Genomic DNA, 18156 nt, shown 5'->3' with positions numbered 1-18156 from the left:
ACAAATAAATAGAACCCAAGAAATAATATTAAAATCCTTTGTTTTATATCTATTTTAATTTACCCCATGAAACTTTAGAAGTTTCATTTTTAATTATTTCCCTATATTTTTGCAAATACATAAAAAGGGCATGAAATACTATTTGATTTTATATAATTGCTTATATTAAAAATTATAGTACATATATATCAACCCATCATAAGTGAATGAGGGTTTAAAACTACAATTAATTTAATCTACTAATTATATTAGAAAATATTATAAATACCCCCTTCATATTTTATTACAACTATTTTCTATTTACGACGACTCTTGCTCTTGGATTTTATTTTAAAATATTTAATAAATTTCTACATTTTATAAATCATATAAATAGATATTTTTGCGTTTTGATGAAAAACATTAATTATATGAAGGGTACGTAAAACGTAAATACCAACAAAATCGTGATAGTACTATTTTTGTCTATTGGATATTAACATTAAAGAGATTATAAAATTCTAAATGTTTTATTTTGATATTTTATAAGTTTTTCAGGAAAAAAAATATTAGTAAATAGTTTTATTAAATTTATATATTCTCAAACATTTTATAAAATATTTTGAAAAATTTTGTAAGTGTAGCCAAATACCCTCTCACTTGAGTATCGAAGAGTTATTACTTGATAAAATTCCTACACATGCTTCTAATGTATGCCATTTTTATTGATTAGGCATTAAATACAACTAAACTTAAGGTACTTAAAATTGGTGGGAAATTGATAATCGTCATTTTATTTACTTAAAATTGAAAAAAAAAATAATTTCGATTTTGGATCGAATGATCGCCTTCGACTCCTCAATTCGATCAATGAAAAGCAACATAATGATGGGTTTTAAGAGTTTTTCTTAAATAAAGCACTTAGATTATCAAGTCAGTAAAGTGATTTATCTCGAAAAATCTAACCCAAAGTCATACCATTAAAGAAGAAATGAAGCCCTATTCGTAAGTTAGGGTCATTGGTACGATACCTCAGTGAATGCGTCTAAATTGGGCCATGTGCCTAACAATCAAGGGTCGTAGGATCAGGTCCAAAAGATAAAACACAAATTCTTGGTCTTATATAAGTGTTTCTTAACTTGTTTTGTGTAATTTAGTGAAGTTATAGTTCCCCCACCCCCCACCCCCCACCCATATCAAATTCAATTTCCAAGAAACAAAAACATAGTAAAAACTTCTAGATTTATTTAATTCTTTTTTTTTTTTTTGGTGTGTGTATGTGTGAGAAAAAACTTCTAGATTATGAAATGACATGAATTTCAAAAATGTCAATAGAAAAATCATGTCATAGGTATTATTGTATTAATTAGGGATAATTACACTATCTTTCCATGAGATTTTGTGTAATTACACATAAATTTTATGTGGTCTGAAATTACATCTAGAAATTTTTAATGTTTGCTTCCTTCTAACAAATAAGTCTCTTTGTTAGTAAAAATTCATCGAATTTATTGATATTAATAAAAAAAATCAAATAAAATTCCATATTTTATCCTCGATGGACTTATTATTGATTTATTGCAAGTCAAAATAATTTTTTTATAATAAAAATTACCCTTAAAAGGTATATATTTATCATTATATTGATAGTTTAGTTAGGAAAAAATTATTTAACCTCCAGTAAGTTACTAATAAGTCAATGGAGGGTAAAAAATCTATTTTTATTCAGATATTTCGTTAATATCAACAAATTCAGTGATCTTTCACTAATGAATGGACTTATTTGTTAAACAAAAGCAAACATCAAGAATAATAAATATAATTTTTCAAATCATAAAAAAATTATGTGTAATTATACCAAATCTTATAATAGAGAAATGTAATTATCCCTTTTAACTAATGGGAAAGTCAAATGGGTGGGTCCCCTATTTTTTACAATATTGACACAAACCAAGGACTGGTGCGTAAATAATGGTGTAATTAGGTTGGAGTTCTAGAAAACACTTATTTGATTTTGTTGACTCTCTCTCTCTCTCTCTTTCTCCCTTCTTTCCTCTTTCCTCTTTTTTTTTTTTTTTTTTTTTTTTTTTATGGATCTTCTAGTAAGTCTCACACTACCCATTATATAAATTTCACATGTAATGAATTATCTATAAATAGAGAAAATTTTTGTTGAGATAAAGTTTGGCTCAACCAAATAAATCACACAATAAGTGTACTATACTTGTTATATGATTTGTCACTTTTTTTAAACTGTATACCAATCACATGATAAGTATATTATACTTGTTATGATTGATTTTAATTTGATCGAGTCGGGTTTGAACTCGAATGTTTCCCTATAAATAGTATCTCACCTTTACAATATTCATAATTATGCTTTATTTTTACTAATAAATTCAAACATATCTAAAATCAATTTATATTATTAATTTTGATAAGTTATTTATTTTATTTTTCTTAATTTTAATTAAACTTTAAATTGCATATATGAGTCGAATGTTTTTAAATTGATAGTAGCTAGTAAGTATGGTATGGAACAATTGCATTTTTAGTCTCATAACTTATAAAAATTAATACTTTTTGTTTCTATCCACTTTTTCATCTACAATTTAACGGTGTGGGTTATGTGTTTAGCATGTGGCAGTTAAGTACTTTTGTTTGAAGGAAAAGTTGACCCTTGTTTCAACAGTAGCGTATGAATGCTCCAGTTTGGTTACTTGATTTACTTATAGAAGACATGATTCTTTATGCTGCTTCTACTTGACTTCAACTTACAGAAATATGGAAAGCGTGTCAACTTTTGTAAGAGAAATTTACCCCAATTTCTTTAAAGATTCGCTTTTTCTCCTCAGATGTATTTATATTTACCCCAAAAAGTGGTCTGAAAAACATATAATTTTTTTTTCCAATCGGAAATACTTTACCAGTACGTCACTTACGCCGTTAAAGTATAGATAAAAAGTAGATGAAAATAAAATATACTAATATTTATAACAAATAATACTAATTTATGTAATGAATTTAATCAAATGTGAAATACGCTTGATTTATGAGAAAAAAAATATTCACTTTGTTTGGTTTTATGTTTTCGCATTTCTCAATATAAGATAAAACACATTCATTGTTTGTTTTTGTGTTTTTACACCTTATTTGTGTGTTTTTTTATTTTTCAACTTTTTATATATAATATATATTATACAAATAATATAAAACAGACATGATTTAACATACAATATTTACATATAAAAATACAATATTAAACATACAATATTTATATATATATATTTACATATAAAAAGATATATAAAAAAGATATGATTTGATAATAAACAGTAATTTTTGTCTCCCAAATCCCAATATCAAATATACACCACTAATTTTAAAATATTTTAATTTACCTCAAAACACAAATCTAAATATATCATCTATTTTTAACACACTTATTTATTTCTATTTTTCTTTCTCTATTTCCAAAATTATTTTTCCATTGGGTTTATAAGTATCTTGTCAATATTTTATTTGTAATTTGTCAACTTTTGATTACCACTGCCCTCTAGAAGACTAGAAGACGTAGCAACAAAGAAAGAACACCCACCCCACCCCACCCCACCCCACTTTATATATATATGTTGTGAGGTGTATCTATAGACTGCACCCTCTCATTGTCCCCCAACAATTGACCAACTTCAGCCCCTCATTTCACTTACATTTCTCTCTCCCACTTCATATCACCATGAAAGAGATCACAGTACAAAATTATGCTTTGGACTCATTCCCAGAAGCAGAAGAAGAAGATGAAGCTGATGCACTCTCTTTCTGCAATCTCCCCATCGGAGAAGATAACTACTCCGCCTCCACTTTCCACAGCCCCTGCACAACTCCCGATCATCTCTTTCAGTTCTTCACCACCTATCCCTCCCCCCACTCCTTCCACAACGACATCATCTTCTGCGGCAAGATCTTCCATGAAGATGATCCTCCGGTACTGGATGAAGATCAGCTCAATGAGTATCAGAAGAGAGACTACTTCGCTACTATCAGATCCCAATCCCTTCATAAGCCCTCCTTTAATTCCGATTCCGACAACCGGCGTCTCTCGGTCTCGACCCGGTTCTCCGGCGATCTCACTCGCCCCAAGTCCACTGCCGGGGACCTGGATTACCACGTCCAGAGGGTGAACATCACTTCTCTAACATCCATGTCGGCGAAATCAAGGAGGAGGATGTTCATGTTCGGGCCGGTGAAGTTCAAGCCCGAGATGGAGCTGAGCGCCATCAAGCAGAGGCAGGCGCGGCGGGCCTCAACGGAGAAGGCCTCGGGGAACGGTGGTGGAACGAGTCCGTGGGGGGTGGTTCGGTCCAGCTTGAGGGGGAGGTCACACCTGACGAGCATGCTGGCGAGGTCTTTCGGTTGCATCCCGGTGGCGGGCGGCGGCGACAGGTGGGTTGGTGTGGCCAATTAGCAGAAGTGTTTTGATGGGTTGTTCTTTGAATAACGAGTTGTAAATAGAAGAATATTTGTCTTACCATTCAAAGTACCATAATCATTTATTTTATTTATTTATTTAATTTAATGAAATAAGTCTACGTTTTCTTTTTTCTTTTTTTTTTCTGGCCAAAGGGGATGCACATGAAAAATTTATATTTAACTAGAAAGAATAAATGAATGGAAATTAAAATTAAATGTACATTAAACTCTTTGGAGACTTTATTTTGTTTCCATCCAAAACCACGTCAAAAGATGAACATATAAACAATTTAAAAAATATTTATTTTATTTTAATTTATTATATTACTCATTCTTTTGATTGTTTGATACATATTTTTATTAATAAGTTTTGAACTTTTAATGATTTACAACTTACTTTCTTACAAAATGGTGATGATGATGAAAGGATTGATTGGTTAAAAAAAATAGCGTAAATATTTGTAATTTTTCTTTTCATCGCACCAAATGTCAAGAAATTGCTCAGAAAATTGAGGTGGAAAACAGAGAAGAAATGAGGAAGAAAAGATGAAGAGAAAACTCCATAAAAATTCCATTAAAAAACTTCAAAATGTCCATCTCCAGTATATATAAAACCAACGAATTCTTGCATTAATTGAAATTACAATTCTAAAAACAATTTTTCTAGAACTGTAAGAACACTGCTGCGCCTCGGGAGAGAATTGATTCTAATTAAGTGTATAATTATTATTCTTTTTTGGGGTAAATTATAATGGGATTCTCTGAAACTTGTCATAATTATATATATCTTTTTATTGTTTAAAAAATTATAAATATCCCCTAAAATTATAAATATCCTAATAAATATCCCTTTATAAAATTATAAAAAGAAGCCTGAAGTTTCTCCCTATGACTACATTATTTAGTATGAATGTTATTATTTTAAGTAGTTGAACATGGATTATATGGCAAATTTTGATGGATTTCATTAAAGAAAACAAGAACAGAAGCAGAAAGGGGAAGACAAAAATACAAATAATAAAGAAGAAAGGGGCATTCCGAGAATTGAACTCGGGACCTCTCGCACCCTAAGCGAGAATCATACCACTAGACCAAATGCCCGACTTGTTCAACAGATTTATGGCTTTGTTTATTGTTTCAAAAATGTTTTGATAAAGGAAATGTGTTTCAGCTTTATTAGATGGGATAAAAATTATACTCTCTGACCTATAGTCTGTTTATATAAATTATTTATATTCTTTATACAATTATAGAAATCATCGTTGATAACTAAAAAATAAGTGTAGTTTGTGATGATGTTGACATATTTGGGAAATGTACGTGTAATTTTTTAAAAAGCATGTGTGATTTGTGTAAATGATGTTAAAGTCTTTAATTGGTGTATATATAATTATTCAAAAAATATAAATAATTAATATAAACAAACTATAGATGATTAGAAAGTGTAAATATAATTTTCCACTATCAGTGTACAAATTTTTCATAGTTGGTGTCATTTGATGTAAAATATTAGGGTAAAATATAGGGTAAAATTTTTTCATAGTTGGTGTCATTCATATTTATCTTGTTGTTCATACGCCCATTCAAGTCATTTTTTGAGTAGTATTTACATAAAATGTAGGAACTATATGTCCAATGCTAATTTAGTGTCTGTTAGTTGTTATTATTTTTTTCTTTTTTGAAGGTTCAATGAATATGCTTATTCCTTCTAAGTTAAATCACTATTTATTTTGAAATAATTTATGGTTTATTTTTCACAAGATCAGACAGTCCACGATCCGATTCAAAAACTCAAAATATTGATGCATCACTATCTAAAGAATGTCAGAGTGACACATATCTTCATACAAGTTATTACAACTTCTATAACGATCAATTGATCTATTTCACAAGTCTGCATAAATTACTTTGAGATCTAGCTTTGGGACTCTGTTATACCTTTAGTAAATTCTGGCTTATAAATCGAAAGGTTTTAGTTGTGGACCGTTCTAGCAAAACTAACAATTTGTACTGTAGGCCAACTCATCATGTAACTCGAAGACCTCAAGTGGGCGTTACTCGACTCATCATCAGGTTATCACTAACCTCGATTCAAATCAACCATAAAATTATTACGACTAAAAAAACAGAAAAAAAACATCATGCATCCTTATGAACTTTTTTTTTCGGTAATGGTAAATTGCATTAATGAAAAATAATAGTACAATATGGTTCAAGCATCAGAAATCCCTTCAAACCAAGGGATCCTCCATAGTCTATAAAGTCCATGTGTACTAATAGCTGAGGTGAGATTGTGACTAAGTATAGCAAGCTTAATCTCATCAACTATAATTTTCAGAAATGTGGAACAAAAGTGACTGGTGTGCTGAAAGATCCGTTGGTTCCGCTCTTGCCATAGGTGATAAACGAAGGAAGCCAACAATGCTCGAAATGACGCGTTAACAACGTACTTCCCCCTCCACTTGGTTGACATCCACTCCACATCAATAGTCCAAGATCAAGCCGGCCATTGGTGCATGCTTATGAACTTGATCAATTCAGTTTTTTATCTAGTAAGATGTGAAACATTATCGTGTAGCTTGTCATTGACCACTTCAAGATTTTATTGCCCTTATTCAATTATCTTTATTGAATGATTTTCTTGTTCTTGAAATTTCAACATGGACTAATAAAAATAAACGACCCATGATTCAAAAGGTAGGCTCTGCCCAAGTCCGCCCCAAACCCCTTACTTGATAGCCTAGGCCTACACTCTCACCCGACCCAGTTTATTGTATAATACTTCATCAAGTTTTTTGTTTAACCTAACCCTAATTATATTCCCTCCTCCCTAAGTGTCATTTCTCTTCTACTTATATCTCTCACCTCTTGTGAAAAATATCGTATAACCTCCATCTTTCTCCTTACTCTTCATCCTTCCCCTCGGTTAAAAGTTCTTCATGAACTTCCTTAGTGGAAAGTGTGTGGTCCTCTGTGGACAGTGATTTTTCATGGTGTGGGTTCGACAAACGTGAGTGGTTGTCGGTGTTTGGCAGATTTGGGCAATCCCTCATCCGAATCTGGCCCCTGAGCCATTACTACTTCTATCTCTCTCCCTTTTCCTTTTAATTGCTTAATATCTATTTTATGTTAATTTTTATACATTCTCATGATCTGTAATATTATTTGTTATTTAAGGGTTTTGAAACTCACATCCCTCTGTAATAGTTGATTACGTAATAATTTGGGGTCACTGCTGGTGGATTCCATCCAACATGGACTACCAAATTTTGAATCCATTTTCACATGCTTCTATCTTAATGTTTTTGATAAATTTGCAACCATGTTTATGTGAAAACAAAGAGATTATAGCAAATTTAGAAGCATAAAGAGCACAAATTAATCATAAGAAAAACAGATTCCAATAGGAGGATCCAACAAAGTTTCTTTCGAGATTTTTCATAGACCATTTTCAGATTGGTGACTTCCACAATTTATTTCGAAAAAATTATTCAAATAATAACTTGAATGACGACATAATTTATCGAATTCTTTTGTATTTCTTAAAAATAAAGTGAAAGGGAAAAAATCAGACAAATTTCTAAAAAATTTAGACACAAAAGAAGGAATTTTGGGTGATTTGTTTATACTCGAAAGTTCAGGAGACCAACTTATATACATGTCATGACGTACGTTTTGGAACAATATTTGCAAAAGCTACGACAACCCTCGTTACTCCTAAAACAATAACTATGTGCTGCCATGTCATTAATAATCGAGTAGACATATCGGCGATATCTTAACCTTCGACGGATAACTGATAGTTTTTGAAATATGTAAAAATTAACAAAAAATATAGTACTAGTAATTAAAAATAGAAACGAAAAAATCTAACCACATTAAAAAAGAGGAAAATTATTTTGGTTCTTGAGTTTTAGCATTACTGTTAAATTAATACACAAGTTTTTGTATTTGATCCAATTGAGCATTGAGTTTTTTTGTACATAGTCAATTGATACATGAACTTTTGCAAGTGTTTGGATTGGTACTTGAGTTTTTCCATAATTATTAAATAGACACCTATGTCTATCTTAAAATATATTAGAGCAAAATATCATATCAACAAAATTGATGGGAATTCCCAAATTAAAAGAGTATCCATGGGACAAGCATGTGCTAATTTTTATTTAATTGTATTCCTCAATTGAAAATTTAATTATACAGAGAGAATTTAAACTGTCACCCCTAATAGTAGTAGGACCAAAATTATGTTTTTTTTTCTTATTAAAAATATCATGATAAATATTAAGGTAAAAAATTTGGTTTACATAATAATAATCAAATGATTAGGAATAGTTAAAAGATTAGAAATCCTTAGCAATTACTTTTGATAGGCATGGAGTACTTGTTAACTCTTTCATACAGATATTTTATATATATTCCATTACAATTATATAAATGAATAAACTTTATACACCTAAGATGCATATGGACAAATTTGGAGTTATTTGCATTAAAAAATTGGAATTGATCATTAGCAAATCTCAATAATAGAGAACTTACTGTAACCATGGCTTTGATCTGTGTCTTGCCAAATTCCGTCTTAACATCTTGTTTCTCGCTGAACTCCATAAGCATTTGCAGCAAATCCACTCTCCCACCGTTCTTGTTGCCTCCTCCTCCGACCTTGCCCGAAGAAATCTTCGTGCGCTCGTTAATGATATCTTCGACAATCTCGCCGAACCTTTGTGTTAAGTTGCTCATTTCTTTCTCCACTCCTTGAATATCAAACCTGGCAAGAGCCGGATGTTGAAATCTTCAATAGAACAGAGGCTGTAGGAAGAAAAGAAACAGAGACCAGAGTTGGGGCTGAAAGCTTTCTTCATTGATAGAAAAACAGAGTGTTTTCTGTATTACAAAACATTTTGCTTGAACCCCAGACTAAATACACAGTTAATCATAGCCAACTAATGTAACTGAAATAACCGTCCGACTTCAACGAAATAACAGAATAAGTGAATACAAAGCAACCAAGAGAAAACGTTATATGCAAAGCACGACTTCTGCTATCCTGCATCAAAACTAAAACAGTAGTCATCTTCCTGATTATTGTCTTCAACCTTGGCGTCTTTATTCTGCAAATCAGTGGCTAAGATGTTCACCTGTGTCTGTGTAATTTCAACATCCCCCCCACAAGTGGGAGGTGGGTGCAAGGCAACTAACCCCAACTTGCCCACTAAAGTAGCAAAACTCTTGAACCCAAGCCCCTTGGTAAACAAATCCGCAAGCTGGAGGGAGCTGCGAACATGCGAGGGAGCAATAAAACCATCTCTGTAGGCATTCCTTACCACATGACAATCAATTTCAATATGTTTAGTGCGTTCGTGGAAGACCGGATTCGCCATAATATGTAAAGCGGCTTGGTTATCGCAGAAAAGACGAATGGGAACCGAGATAGAAATCCCAAAATCAGACAATAAAAATGATAACCAACGTAATTCACATACAGTCGCAGCCATGCTCCGGTACTCCGCCTCGGCGGTGGAGCGAGAGACAGTCGATTGTTTCTTCGTTTTCCAAGAAATTAAGGCATCACCAAGAAATATACAGAAACCGGTGAGAGAACGTCGGGAATCCGTGCAAGATGCCCAATCGGCATCGCAATATGCTACCAGCTCAAACGTTGAATGTGAAGGAAGAAACAGACCCTTTGAAGGAGTACCTTTGAGATATCTGACAACGTGTAAAGCTGCTTTCCAATGCTTATCACATGGCCGAGTGAGGTACTGACTAAGCTGCTGAACCGAATAAGAAACATCCGGGCGAGTGAAAGCAAGATACAAAAGCCTCCCAACCAACCTTCTGAAACGATCCGGATCAGGAAGTAAAGCACCACCATCTTCACTAAGTTTGAGGCCTGAAGGGAAAGGGGTGGAGACAGACTTGGCAGCCATCAAACCAGTATCGCGAACAATATCGTGAATATATTTGGACTGCGCCACAAAGATACCTTCAGAATTACGCCCAATTTCCAACCCAAGAAAATAACGTGCCTCGCCGAGGTCCTTGATTGTGAACAAGGAATGAAGGTAGTTTTTAACAGATTGAATGTGCTGCAGAGAAGCGGATGTAACTAAAATGTCATCAACATATACGAGGAGAGCCAACAGATCACCATCAACATCTTTCGTGAACAAACAATGGTCATGACCAGATTGTTTAAAACCAAATTCTGTGAGCTTGGCAGTGAGCTCCACATTCCACTGGCGAGAAGCCTGTTTTAACCCATAAATGGAACGTAGTAACTTGCAAACAAGACCCGGTTGGACTCGATATCCCTCCGGCGGCACCATGTATAAATCCTCGTCCAAAAAACCGTGTAAAAAGGCGTTGTTCACGTCCATTTGATGCAAGGGCCATCCACGCGCAGCAGCCAAACTGAGAAACAAACGAACCGTAACCGGCTTAGCAACAGGGGAAAAATTGTCTGTGTAGTCAACCCCTGCAATCTGGTTGAATCCCTTAGCTACGAGACGAGCTTTATACCGTTCTACCGACCCATCAGCTCGGAGTTTTGTCTTGAAAACCCATTTACACCCAATGGGTTTTTTACCAGCCGGCAAAGGAGTCATCTTCCATGTATGATTATGCTCCAAGGCCTGTAATTCAGCCCCCATAGCATCTCGCCATTCCTTATGTTGAACCGCCTCCAAGTACGACCTGGGCTCCTGCAAAATCGACAAGGAGGCCACAAAAGAAGAGTACGCAGCAGCAGAAGGATATAACAAATTAGACTCAGAGATATTTGACACAAAATCATTAAGCCAAACAGGCCTAGACGTCTGTCTACTAGAGCGTCTAAGAACGGGTGAAGTAGGCGCAGGAGGAGAAGCAGCTTGGGGTGAAGAGGGAGTGTTTGTGTAAGATGGATCTGGAATAGTGGAGGAATCTGAATGTACAGGCACTGTAGGTAAAGGAATTAGAGGAGTGGAAGAGGATGCAGCATGAGCAAAAGGAAAGTGGTGTTCATAGAAGTGAACATCCCTTGAAAAGAAAACCGAACCTGTTTCTAAACCAAACAACTTGTATGCCTTTTGATGCATAGAATACCCGATCAAGACACATTTTAAGGCTCTGGAACAGAACTTAGACCTGTGGGGATTCAAATTGGTAGCATAGCATAGACATCCGAATGTCCTTAGATGATCATAATGAGGTGAATGATCATGAAGTAACTCATAAGGGGTTAACCAATGCAATGATTTATTTGGAGTTCTATTGATCAAATAGGTAGCGGTAAGAATTGCATCTCCCCAGAAACGAATGGGCAGAGACGCCTGAAACAACAAAGCTCGAGCAACATCTAGCAAATGCCTATGTTTTCTTTCAATGCGGCCATTTTGTTGAGGGGTATGAGTGCATGAAGTTTGATGAACAATGCCTAGAATGGAACAAAGTGTATTGCACTCACGATTGAGGAATTCTGAACCGTTGTCAGATCTTAAAGTTTTAATCTTAAGGTTGAACTGATTTTGAACCAAAGAACAAAATTGTTTGAGTGTGGCAGGAACTTGAGATTTTTGCTTTATAATGAAGGTCCACAAACATTTGGAGTAATCATCTAACAAAGTCAGTACGTATGAGCCCCCACAAAGGTTTGGAGCAGTGTAAGGACCCCATAGATCCATGTGCACAAGTGCAAAGGGTGCAGCCGCACGAGAAGAACTATGAGTAAAAGGAAGTCGAGCCTGTTTGGCCTTATGGCAGATTTCACAAGGTGTATCAAGGTAATCTTTGTTGCACTCAATGGATGATATTTTCTTTATAGTTTGCATAGAAGGATGACCCAAACGATTGTGCCAAATATTTGGAGTACAAGGGGCAGAACCAAAACAAATTACATCATGGACAGAAGAGCATAGAATGGAACTTGGTCTGTAAACATATAAATTTTTGGAAAGTACTCCTACAACCAGTTCTTCTTTAGTGTCCTGGTCCTGCAAAACACATCGTTCTTTAGTGAACAAAAAATGACATACTCCACGCTGACACAACTGACTAACTGAGATTAAATTCACAGAAAAATGAGGAATGAAGAAGACATTTTCTAAGATGACTGAGTCGGTCAATTTGATAACTCCTATGTACTTCACTGGTATTCTAGAATCGTCAGGTAAGTGTATGTAAAGAGGAGTGGAAGGATTAGCATATGAATGGAATAAGTTGATGTTGGAACAAACGTGGTTAGTGGCCCCAGTGTCGATAATCCAGCAGTTCAAGTCAATGAGAGGTGGTTTAACAATATTACCTGCAAATTCCTCGTCATAATGTGCAAAATTTGCAGAATTTGTGATTGGATCTGAGGTGACAGTATTTTTCTGCAATAGCTTCAACAATTCAGCCATTATGTGTGTAGCATTCTGTGGTAATGTTTGCTGCAGCTTATCAGTATCAACATCAACATTCGCAGCAAATGTCCTTCCTTTCTGTCTTCCATCAGTCATCGATTTGTACCAATCTGGTACCCCATGCAACTGAAAACAAGTCTCTTGAGTGTGTCCTTGTTTCTTGCAGTGAGAACAAACTGACTTTCGCTTATCAAGCATAAATTTCTTCCTTTGCAAAGCTTTGTCGCCTTCTCTCCTATTCTCTTTCAAGGCGAATTGACAAGCCAGATTATTAGAAGTAGCCTCTATACCCGTTTGTATCAACCTCTGTTGTTCAACTGCATAAACCATAGAAAAAGCTCTTTCAATGCTTGGTAGTGGATCAAGCATAAGAACTTGACTGCGTTCGCTGTTAAAATTCTCATGAAGGCCCATGAGGAATTGCATCAGTTGATTCCTCGAATTAAGATCCTCTATAGCTTTGTTAATGCCGCAAGTACATCCTCCACACTTGCATTTAGGAGTCGGTGCCAGACAATTCAGTTCGTTCCAAAGCTTAGTAACTTTTGTGAGATATGCAGTAAGTGTCAACTCTTGTTGCGAAACAGAACCAATCTCTCTCTGCAACTGATAAATCATCGGTCCGTTACTGCGGCCATATCTGTCCTGAATCGCAAGCCAGAGCTCTCTTGAGTCTCCACAGTACATAAACGATTCAACAATGTCCTTCGACATAGAGTTCCAGATCCACGCAGTAACCGTCAAATCAACTCGCCGCCATTGTTCAAAATTTGGCGAGCCTGGTGCCGGCTGAGGGAAGCTTCCATCTATGAAACCAAGCTTCATTTTTGTGCCGAGAGAAACATATACTGCTCGTCTCCAAGTCAGAAAATTTGTGCCGTCCAACGGCGAAGAGGTCAGTGCAAGATTAGAGTGTTCGGATGGGTGGATGAACAACACATCCTTCTCGTATTGAGTTACGTCAACAGGATTCTGCGCCATATCAATCTGTAGCACCGCGTCGCCAATCCGTAAACACCAGACAATGTGTGTATCCAGAGACCTTCACGAGGAAGGCTCTGATACCATGTTGAAATCTTCAATAGAACAGAGGCTGTAGGAAGAAAAGAAACAGAGACCAGAGTTGGGGCTGAAAGCTTTCTTCATTGATAGAAAAACAGAGTGTTTTCTGTGTTACAAAACATTTTGCTTGAACCCCAGACTAAATACACAGTTAATCATAGCCAACTAATGTAACTGAAATAACCGTCCGACTTCAACGAAATAACAGAATAAGTGAATACAAAGCAACCAAGAGAAAACGTTATATGCAAAGCACGACTTCTGCTATCCTGCATCAAAACTAAAACAGTAGTCATCTTCCTGATTATTGTCTTCAACCTTGGCGTCTTTATTCTGCAAATCAGTGGCTAAGATGTTCACCTGTGTCTGTGTAATTTCAACACCGGAACATAATCGGACACGTTTAGCACTCCCAACAAATCAACAGATCTTACCACCAGCGGCGTGACTGCTGCCCCAATCTTGTCCTTCCTCTCCCCTTCAATGGTGCTTCCCCAGACCATGTTCATCATAGTATTCAGACTAATACCAGAAGCTAGTTCCAAGATTTTAACAGGGGTATTGATCTTGGTATAGATGTTTCTAATGGCTTTCCTGATCTCATCTTTCCGAAGATTAAAAGTAGCATCAAGGCTCCTATTGCTTAGCATATCGTGTACAAAGAGTTTTCTTCTCATGCGCCAGCTAGAGTCGTAAGGACAGAAGGCTATGTCATTTCCGTTGTAGCTGCCAATGCGTCCAGCAACAGTCCCGTCACGGTTGGCGAAAATGGTGTCATGATCGCGGACGATTTCTTTTATGAGGGACGGCGAGCTGATCACGGTGCAGAGTTTGGTCCCCAGCCTGAGCCTGTAGATTGGACCGTATTGGCGGGCTAGTTCATTGAACTGAATATGCATATCAGGGCGAAGGAAAGGCAAGAAGCCCACAATTGGCAAGCCCCATGGTCCTGGCGGCGTGGGGGCTGTTTTGTTGCCGGACTTGGTAAATAGGATGAACAGGCACCATAAGATGGGCAGTGAAATTAGTATCAGAAGTGGTGCTGAAAGAGATGAAGAATCACTTAGAGAAATCATGTTTCTTGAGTAGACTCCAATTCAATTGATGTGTATACAAATTTGCACCAAGTTGGTCGTATATATAAAGCACATATAGCCAAAAACAAAAATATATAGTCAAGGTTTACGTATTAAGAAATATAATAGAAAATGGTGAATAACAATTTATCGCTATGATATTAAAAATGAGCTTATTATTTCTTTATAAAAAAATTTTAGTAATTTTTCCTCTTGTACTTTTTAAAATGAAATAATTTACCTTCTTTATTTTAAAAAAAATATAGGGAGATAAATTGTTATATTTTAAATAATATAGGAAGATACATCGCTATTTGTTTTTTCATAAGGATTAATTTGCTCGTTTGCGATATCATAAGGGATTATAGTTGCACTTTTTCCCTAATAGAAAAGGAAGATCAGGAGGGAGGAAGAGATCGAGACAGAAATTCGAAAGATAAGGACGGATCTACTAGAACTAACAAAGGAACACAAGGTAGTATAGTTAGTAGCCGGGGAGCTTGATAAAACGATCGAGTTTGGGTCACGCATGAATGAAAGGTTGGAAACAATGATGATCAAATTCTTGAGAAAAAATGTAGATATGTTTACGTGGAGTCCGTCAGATTTTAAAGGGATAGACCCTGAGGTGATCGTGCATAAATTGAATATGGAACCAATGGCCTGACTCCTTAAACAAAAAAAGAGATCGTTTGGTGCTGAACAAAATCGTATCATTGGAGAAGAGGTGAGCAAATGTTTGAAGGCAGAATATGTATCAGAAGTGCAGTACAAAGAGTGGTTGTCGAATGTGGTGGTCGTACGTAAGGCATCTGGAAAATGGCGAATGTGGAAAGACTTTACAGATCTTAATAAGGCTTGCCCGAATGACCCGTACCCACTGCCTTGCATCAATGTGCTACTTGACTAGCGAAAGAGGAATAGAGGCAAATTCTACGAAGATAGAGATAATAATTGAGCTAAAGTCACCACAACGATCAAAGAAGTGCAGAAACTCACGACTAAGATCGCATCTCTTATTCACTTTATTTCTCGATCTGCTAATCGAAATTTATTGTTCTTTAAAACATCGAGAAAAACCAAAATTTTTGAGTAGAATGAAGAGTGCGAACAAACTCTGCAAGATTTGATAAAGTACTTGACTTCGCCAACATTATTGTTGAATCTGAAATAAAATGAACCATTATTCTTGTATTTAGCTACTTTTGAAGATGCAGTAAGCTCAGTCCTAGTACACGAAGCTTCAAGGGTTCAAATTCCTGTATATTACATCAGCAAGATGCTACAAGGGGCGAAGAAGAGATATGCAGAGATAGTAAAATTAACCTTAGCATTGGTTGTAACTGCTCGTAAGCTACGACCTTACTTCCAATCGCAAAAAATAATCATGCTGACAAACCACCCTCTCAAACACATTATGGCCCGACTGGAGGCGTATGGAAGATTAATGACGTGGCTGTGGAGCTAGGGGAACACAATATTCAATATCGAGCCAGAACAACAGAGAAAGCCCAAGTACTTGCAAACTTCATGATCGAGCTCGTAGGAGAACAAGCCCCGAAAGAATAAGAGAGTTGGATTTTGCATGCAGATGGTTTGTTTAATGCTAATAACTAGGGAGCAGGAATATTAATACAAGGTCCAAATGGGATCGAGATCAAGATCGCTACAAGGCTATCCTTCCCTACCACCAACAACGAAGTTAAGTATGAAGCTTTAATATTGGGGTTAGAGTTGGTTTATGAGGTACGAGCAAGGAATTTAGAAGTTTATACTAATTCCCAATTGGTGGCGATGCAAATTGAAAGAGAATAAGAAACTAGAGAGAAGTCCATGATTTTATATCAACAAAAAGCTAAACCTACAATGACAAAATTTAATAGATGTGCAATTCAACAGATTCCAAAATGTGAAAACAATAGAGCGAATGCATTGTCAAAGCTCGGGGCTATAATGTCGAGTATAAAGGATAGAAGGGTTACAATGATAATTAAGGAAAGGGTAGCGATCAAGGAAACTTCGGAGGTACAAATAGTAGAAGAGTTGAGGTAGTGGAAATATGAGATCGTCAGGTACTTAAAAGATTGAGTCTTGCCTGACGATCCCATAATGGCTAAGCGGATGAAGTTTAAAGTTACTCGTGTCACCTTGGTCGCAGATCAATTATACAAAAGAACAATTGTGCCCCAATTGTTAAAGTATTTAGATGATGAAAGGGCCAAGTATGTAATGGGAGAAATTTATGAAGAAGTTGTGGAGATCCCTTTGGAGGGAGGTTGCTGGCACAGATCTAAAAATAGTTTTTTTTTTTCATTAGAAAAGCATATATTTATTTATCATAGTATATTCTATGACCAAATAAATAATATGATTTAAGTATAATAATAAAAGTATTGGTAAATAGTAAGATAGGTGAAATTTTTTCCTTTATTGACACAAAAGTAAAAAATACACTTGGTGGGGCCACTAGTTTCAAAAATAAAATGCTATAATTTTAAAACTGAAAATAAATATTGATTTTAATTACTTAAAAGTTAAAATATTTAGAAAAAAAAACAATAGTACAATATAATTTTATTATTATAAAATTATAGACAATAATAAATAATAACATTGAAAAGTATAAAAATTCATAATCTTAAATTTGATAAGGTAAATTGTTTTTTTTTTTAAAAAGAATCGATATACGAGATGAGATTTTATATTGAATTTACAAAAATTAGAACTTAAGGAAAAGATTGGTGAAATTAGTTTTTTATTATTTTCTGTCTAAATATATTTATTTTCTGGATTTATAATATTTTACGTATTAAATCCAAAAAATTACTTTTTTTAATTAAAATATCTTTAAATTTTATTTTTAAAAACATCACTTCCTACCCAATTATTTAAATGTTAATTTTAATTATTGAATGAATATACGTATATACTAAACTAATTTACTACTATTACTCGTCATTATCATTTAAATTGTTATTATAGTATACTTTATTTAATCATAGGATGATATTGTGCTATAAATAAATGGATATATATATAAAAGTTAAGTTAGGTTAAAAGGCTATTTAATCATAGGACGACATTGTAAACTTCCGATATTGCAGTGTATAGACACTACATTTGATATACATTTCAACACTCATTTGCAAGAATTCTTCAATTATTATCCTATCTATAGTGCA

The 18156-nt window shown here is 34.8% G+C and overlaps 2 protein-coding genes and 1 non-coding gene across 3 annotated transcripts; 1 reads left to right on the top strand and 2 right to left on the bottom strand.

The window, feature by feature from the left end:
* Positions 1-3625: 3625 nt before the first annotated feature.
* Positions 3626-4578, top strand: LOC148788536 (uncharacterized). Its single transcript, XM_088879480.1, has one exon. The coding sequence runs from the start codon at positions 3716-3718 to the stop codon at positions 4442-4444; it is 729 nt and encodes a 242-aa protein (XP_088735606.1). The 5' UTR covers positions 3626-3715; the 3' UTR covers positions 4445-4578.
* Positions 4579-5478: 900 nt separating this feature from the next.
* Positions 5479-5550, bottom strand: TRNAP-AGG (transfer RNA proline (anticodon AGG)). Its single transcript has one exon. It is a non-coding gene; the product is annotated as a tRNA-Pro (tRNA).
* Positions 5551-6621: 1071 nt separating this feature from the next.
* On the bottom strand, positions 6622-14974 carry LOC148788535 (flavonoid 3'-monooxygenase CYP75B3-like). Its single transcript, XM_088880118.1, has 3 exons — positions 14280-14974; positions 8992-9244; positions 6622-6998 (listed from the first exon to the last, which is right to left on the bottom strand). The coding sequence occupies exons 1-3, from the start codon at positions 14972-14974 to the stop codon at positions 6987-6989; spliced, it is 960 nt and encodes a 319-aa protein (XP_088736244.1). The 3' UTR covers positions 6622-6986.
* Between the last annotated feature and the right edge of the window lie 3182 nt (positions 14975-18156).

This window comes from Sesamum indicum, linkage group LG4, assembly GCF_026168435.1.
Source record: "Sesamum indicum cultivar Baizhima isolate 11 linkage group LG4, ASM2616843v1, whole genome shotgun sequence".
NCBI lineage: Eukaryota > Viridiplantae > Streptophyta > Magnoliopsida > Lamiales > Pedaliaceae > Sesamum > Sesamum indicum.
The sequence above is the reverse complement of the archived record's forward strand: the minus strand, read 5'-3'. Positions and strand labels throughout refer to the sequence as shown.